Raw genomic sequence first — 6,447 nt, 5'->3', positions numbered from 1 at the left:
GCTGATTATTTTTCTTTTTCTTCTATTAAAATTCTTCTTGTAAGAAACTGAATGCTTTTTTCATTGTTCTTAAGATCCAAGGGTTTGGGTCTGTGATCACCTATGCAAATTGGTGAGGATTTTTACCAAACCTTCTCTAGGGAAGGGGGATGTAACATTTGGGAGGATTTTTGGGGGAAAGATATTTCCAAACAATGCTTTCCTAATAAAATAAACCCAGATAAACGTTTGGTGATGGCAGTGGAAGTCCAAGGGCAAAGGGTAAAATAGTTTGTACCTTGGGGAAGTTTTAACCTAAGCTGGTAAAAGTAAGCTTAGGAGGTTTTCATGCAGGTCCCCACATCTGTACCCTAGAGTTCAGAGTGGGGAAGGAACCTTGACAACCTCATTGGAGAATCCCACCAGAACTGAGGCCTGAGCGAAGACTCTGATAAGCTTGTTAGCTCTGGAGCAGAGTCAGTGCTCAGGTTGCTTTGTGCAGGTTATTGGCAGACCCTTAGGCTCCTACAGGGTAAGGTAGCAGATGAGCTGGGGCTTTGAGGAAGGCAGCTGTGCCTAAGCTCAGTATTTACCTAAATGCCTTTGTGGATCTAGACCTGGACACCCTTTCTGGAAGATGGTTTAATCAAACATAAGTTACGGTCGTTCAAAGCCAAGGATGCTGGTTGGTGACTCTTGGAGGAAACAGCCAAGTTCATGGACGGGCACCTATCACTTTCAAAGAATTCTTTCCTCCTTTCATTGTACAAGGTCCAGATTCCCTGAAGCAAACCAAGTTTTTATCTGCTCTTCCCATCCTCTATTGTCCCAGCTTATTGACCTGCTAGAACTCAAGCAATGTCCGTTCCTTAGGTGGCTAGCAGCTGTCCCACCATCATTGGACGAGAACATGGTGTGATGCTGTGTGTTTCAGTATGACCATTTTTTATCGTTGTTGCTACCACTGTTATAGAATTGCAACAAATCTTGTAAAAAGTATGTTCTGTCAAGTGTCAATGGGAAAGTTATGATTTGTTAAGTGTTCCTGGGTGACATCCCACAAGTGAATAAAGCCAAGCAGCTATGTGTTGAGGGCCAACAAGGACAATTTGCTCTCACAATGGGCCATAGAAGAAGCATGCCTCTGTAAGAATATGGTTGATAGCTGCCCCTGTGAGTCATCAAGCATATTAGGACATGTGATATGGTCAAGTGACCCTGGACTCCAACTTGGGCCAGTAACTTTCCACAAAGAGATGCTATGGGCTTTGTTTCGGACAGTAAAATTCCACACACAGGACAGAGGATATTAAAGGACCCCTGAGACATCTCCATTTTATGTTCATTTCTCTGGAATGTGTTTCCAAGAAGGAGGCCTTGAAAGAGGTCTGATGACCCTCAACCAGCTTGGGTAATTTCCAGAGATTCATTTGCAAGCCAGCAGTTTATTCCATGACTGCTATGATCCTAATCTATGAACTCTGAAAAAATCACTTGGATGTATCTGATCCATTAAACATTTATACCTATTCTTCTTTTCTTTTATTATCAAACCTTTAGATTTTAGTTACTAACAGATTGGCAGCAGCGTGATTATTGGGTAATATCCTAGTTACTTATTTGCCTTGAGATTAGAAGGACCCTATATGTGATTAAATTGGTTTTCACTAACAGCTCATTATGGAGTCCACTCATACAATCACAGAATATCAGGGTTGGAAGGGACCTCAAGAGGTCATCTAGTCCAACCCCCTGTTCAAAGCACTGTCTGGATCGTGAGCCAAAGGCTGGGATGCCTAAGGAGACTGCATTTTTGGTTTCTAGTTAACCAATGGGGTGAAACAGAACTTTACATTGGTTGCTGGCTTGGTATAATCTAATGATAGAGTAATCACCAGTCTGGGGTGAGTCTACCCCATTTCTCAGCAGTTTGTCCTGAATTTTGCATCCTCAGCTGTGTCCCACTGGAAAAGGGGGCAGGGCCTTGGGAGAACAGGCTCAGGGCTCAGGGCCTCAGGGTTCCAGTTAAAAGCAATTAGAAAGGTGGGAACCCTATGAGTTAATGAGTTGTACACAGACCAATTCCCCAGTCCCTCATGCTCACACAGCCCACTAAGGCCAGGAAAGGATTCAATGTCAGTTTGACTGTCCAGTCAGTGATTCAGGGAAGAGAGCCCAGCACCATCTCACCACACAGCTCTGCACGGAGGTCAGTCTGAGAGCCAGAGCACCAGGAGAAAAATTTAGATGTCTTTATGAATAAAGAGCTGGAGCAGCCTGTCCCGGACCTGTTTGGTCCTCACCCCGTAGATGATGGGGTTTAGCATGGGGGGCACCAGGATGTTCAAGTTGCCAATGAGAACATGGAAATGCAGGGCCACATTCTGGCCAAACCGGTATGTGAGGGAGGAGAAGAGAGATGGGACGTAAAAGGTTAAGATGGCACAGAGGTGGGAGATGCAGGTCCCAAAAGTCTTGAGCCGGGCGTCCTTTGTGGGGAGGCGGAAGATAGCCCTGAGGATCTGGGTATAGGACAATGCAACAAAAAACATATCCAGACCCTTCACACAGAATAGCACAAAGAGGCCGTAGTAACTACTGATGCGGGTATCGGCGCAAGCCAGCTTCACCACAGCTATATGCGCGCAGTACGTATCGGGGATGATGTTGGTTTCGCAATATGGCCACTGCCTCACCAGGAGGAGATAGGGCAGTGTGAGCATGCCACCACGCAGCACCACGGCCAGGCCAATCTTGGCCACCATGGGGTTTGTCAGGATGGTGGAATGTCTCAGGGGATGGCAGATGGCCACGTAGCGGTCAAAACCCATGGCCGCGAGGATCCCAGACTCCATCACTAAGAACGAGTGAATGAAGTACATCTGGGTGAGGCAGGCACTGAAACCTATCTCCCTCGAATTGAACCAGAAGATGCTCAGCATTTTGGGCAGCATGGATGTAGGCAGGACCAGGTCGGTGACAGCCAGCATGCAGAGGAAATAGGACATGGGGGCATGGAGGCTCCGCTCCCTCTTCACGACGAATAGGATGGTGAAGTTCCCCAAGATAGCTATGGTGTACATGGTGCAGAAGGGGATGGAAATCCAGACATGGGCTGCCTCCAGGCCGGAAATGCCCAGCAGGATGAAGGTGGAGGGGTTGGTGAAGTGAGTTGTGTTGGAATCTGACATGGAGTAGGGGAGAAGGTGTCCAACTATGAGGCAGAACGGTGTCTCCTGCATGTACTGTACATTCCTCTGACTTTGTGGATGTGCCCAGGGTCTAGGGTGATGGTCACAGTACAAATGCCTGGATGGAGAGACAATGTTAATATGAGACATTACATGCACTACTGGGTACTGTTCTCATGGGTGTAGGAAATTGGTCACTATTCAGATAAATGAATTATGAACAAGTGACCCTACTAATGCCAATTCCACTTTTTATGATGCTCAAAATCTAAGAGTGAAAAAGAAACAAAGCTTTGACAAAACATGTACCAGAGGGAAACATCCCAACTAGAACTCACCTCATGGAAAAGACCTGAGCGTCATTGATAGCAGCTCCACGGAAACAGTTGCTTATTCACAGCAGTGGCCAAAACAAAGACAATGTTTGGATGCCTAAGGAATGGGATGGAGAATATCCTGCTCTGGACACACGCTCAGTTGTGGACACTCAGTCTCTATAAAGTGTATAGCAGACAGAAAGTGGATTTCTGAGATAGGCTATGAGAATGGGGGAGGCTGCCATATGCCGACAGACTGAAAAGTCTGGGAGTGTTGAGCATAGAGAAGAGACAAAGAAAACGGGGCATATGATAGAGGAGCAGAAAATAAAGAACAAACTGATTACATTCAAATGGACAAACACAGAACAGTTCCCAAACATTAATATCTATAGACACTTAGTTTCAGAGTGGTAGCCATGTTAGTCTGTATCAGCAAAAAGAACAAGAGATCCTTGTGGCACCTTAGAGTCCATTTGTTTGGGCATAAGATTTCGTGGGCTAGAACCCACTTCATCAGATGCATGGAGTGGAAAATACAGGAGCAGGTATAAATACATGAAAAGATGGGAGTTGCCTTACCAAGTGTGAGGTCAGTTTAAAGAGACAATTCACTTAGTGGGCTAATTCTCCAAAGGAGAGGCAAAAGATCAATAAAAGTGATTTGGAGGAAAAATTTCAAGAGACAAAATGAGAATGAAAATTTGGAGTTCTTGAAGAAGAGTTTATTAGATTGGCAAAAATCCACCATTCCACTGACAAGAAAGTTAGAAAAAACAAATCCCGGTTTACTGACAAAGTGAATGCAGCAATTGGGGGTAGGTGGGGGGAGAACAGGATGGGAAGCAATATATAACAAGTGGGGAAAATGGAAAATAGAGAGCAAATAATACAAATTTGAATTTATGAAAATTAATAAGGGATGCTAAAAACATCATGGAAAAATCCATGCATGGCAGGTTTAAGGATCACAAAAAGGAGGTTATTAAAGTATATTAAGAACAAAACAAATCCTAGAAAAGGTTTAGGGATTTCTTTGAGGGAGAAATGGTGTTTGTTAATGTTGCAGGAAAGGTAGATATCTTCAACATATAGTTGTACTCTGCATTTGGAAAGAAACGGTATGAGAAACATATATCACCTGAGATGATGAAATACTTTCCAGTCCATTAGCAGTCAAGGATGGCGATAAACAGCATCTGCAATTGACTCTTAGAGTTCCAAACACCAGAGTTACGAACTGACTGCTCAAGCGCACATCTCACTCAGAACCAGACATACACAGTGAGGCAGCCGGGGAGCCAAAAGGGAAAAAAAAAGGCAGGGGGGAGGCAAATACAGGACAGTTCTGGGTTAAACGTAGTAAAGTATTCAATAAAAAAAGAGAAAGTTTTAAAAAAAAGAGTTTACAAAGTTAGGAAACAAGGGAAAAGCTGGTCTGGGATTAGTTAAAAAAAGTCTATGAATTTAGTTAATGCCAGTCAACAACATGACTTATGGAAAACACGTCTTGTCAAATAAACCCGATTTCATCCTTCAATGAGTGCACTTTTGATTGATCAAGGGAACCATGCAGATGCAATAGACGGATTTCTCTGAGGCATTTGTTTTAGTAGGGGGGAAAATTCAGATAGAAAAATGCACACTCTACAGTATCAGTAGAGCACATGTAAAGTGGACCAAAAACTGGCTAACTGAAAGAGCTTAGAAAGCAGGTGTCAATGGGCCATTGTCAGTGAATGGGGGTGTTTCTATGTGGTTCAACAGGGATCCGTTTTTGGCCCTATACTATTTAATATTTTCAGCAATGCTCTGGAAGCAAATAGAAAATCACTGCAGATAAAATTTGCAGATGACTCAAAGATTGGCAGATTGGTTACAATGAGGAGCCCAGGGCAGGCACACTGATTGATCTGGAGCATTTGGTGAGCTGGGCCCATGCAAACAAAATGTTTTAATATTGACAAATGCAAAGGGATCCTCTCGGAAAAGGGAATGCAGGCTTGATCCACAGACTAGGGCACTGTATTATGGTACACAGGGATCCTGGAAAGGATTTAGGGGTCATTGTAGACAACCAACTCATTGTGAGCTCCCAGTGTGGTGCTGTGGCCAAAAGGGTGATGTGATCCAGGGTAGTGGTGAGTTGGAGCAGGGGAACAATTTTACCTCTGCACATGGTATTGGTGAAACCAACTGCATCCAGTCCCGGGGTCCACATTTCAGAAATGATGTTGAAAAATTGGAGAGGGTGCAGAAAAGAGCCACATAAATGTTTGGAGACTGGAGAAAATGGTGGTTAGAGAGAGAGAGACTTAAAGAGCTTCATTTATTCATCTTAAATACCAATTACGTGCTTTTAAATCTAGTGAAGAAAGGCAAAGCAAGACCCAGTCGCTGGAATTTGAAGCCAAAAATATTCCAGTTGGAAATAAGGGCCACATTTAGCACTCTGGGTGATTAACATTTGGAACAGACTGAGAAGGGAAGGGGTGGATTCTCCAGCTCCCCATGTATGCAGATCCAGACTGGATGCTTTTCTGGAAGATCTGCTTGAGGGCTCGTCTACACTTAAAAAGCTACAAAGGTGCTTCCCTGGTGCTTCAATGTTGACACTACTTACACTGACGGCAGGGGTTCTCCTGTCAAAGTAGTTAATCCACCTCCCTAGGAGGGGTAGCTAGGTCCTTTGAAGAGACTAAGGGGGAGATGGGAGCGGTCTTCAGCTACTTGAAAGGATGCGATAAGAGGGATGGAGGAATGTTATTCTCTCTTGCCGCAGAGCACAGGACAACAGGCAATGGGTTCAAACTCCAGCATAGCAAATTTAGATTAAATCTGAGAAAAAACCTTCCTAACTTTAAGAACAGGAGGATAATGGAACAGACGCTTTGGGAGGTTGTGGAAGCTCCTTTGCGGAAGGTATCCCAAAGGTGGCAGGACACCAATCTCTCTGGGAT

At 44.2% G+C, this 6,447-nt stretch overlaps 1 protein-coding gene across 1 annotated transcript; it reads right to left on the bottom strand.

The window, feature by feature from the left end:
* Positions 1-2,222: 2,222 nt before the first annotated feature.
* LOC140914467 (olfactory receptor 52R1) lies at positions 2,223-3,221 on the bottom strand. The gene has a single exon (XM_073352402.1). The coding sequence runs from the start codon at positions 3,219-3,221 to the stop codon at positions 2,223-2,225; it is 999 nt and encodes a 332-aa protein (XP_073208503.1).
* Positions 3,222-6,447: the final 3,226 nt, after the last annotated feature.

This window comes from Lepidochelys kempii, chromosome 1 (assembly GCF_965140285.1).
Source record: "Lepidochelys kempii isolate rLepKem1 chromosome 1, rLepKem1.hap1, whole genome shotgun sequence".
Lineage (NCBI taxonomy): Eukaryota > Metazoa > Chordata > Testudines > Cheloniidae > Lepidochelys > Lepidochelys kempii.
Note: the sequence above shows the minus strand (reverse complement) of the source record. Positions and strands in the feature narration are given on the sequence as shown.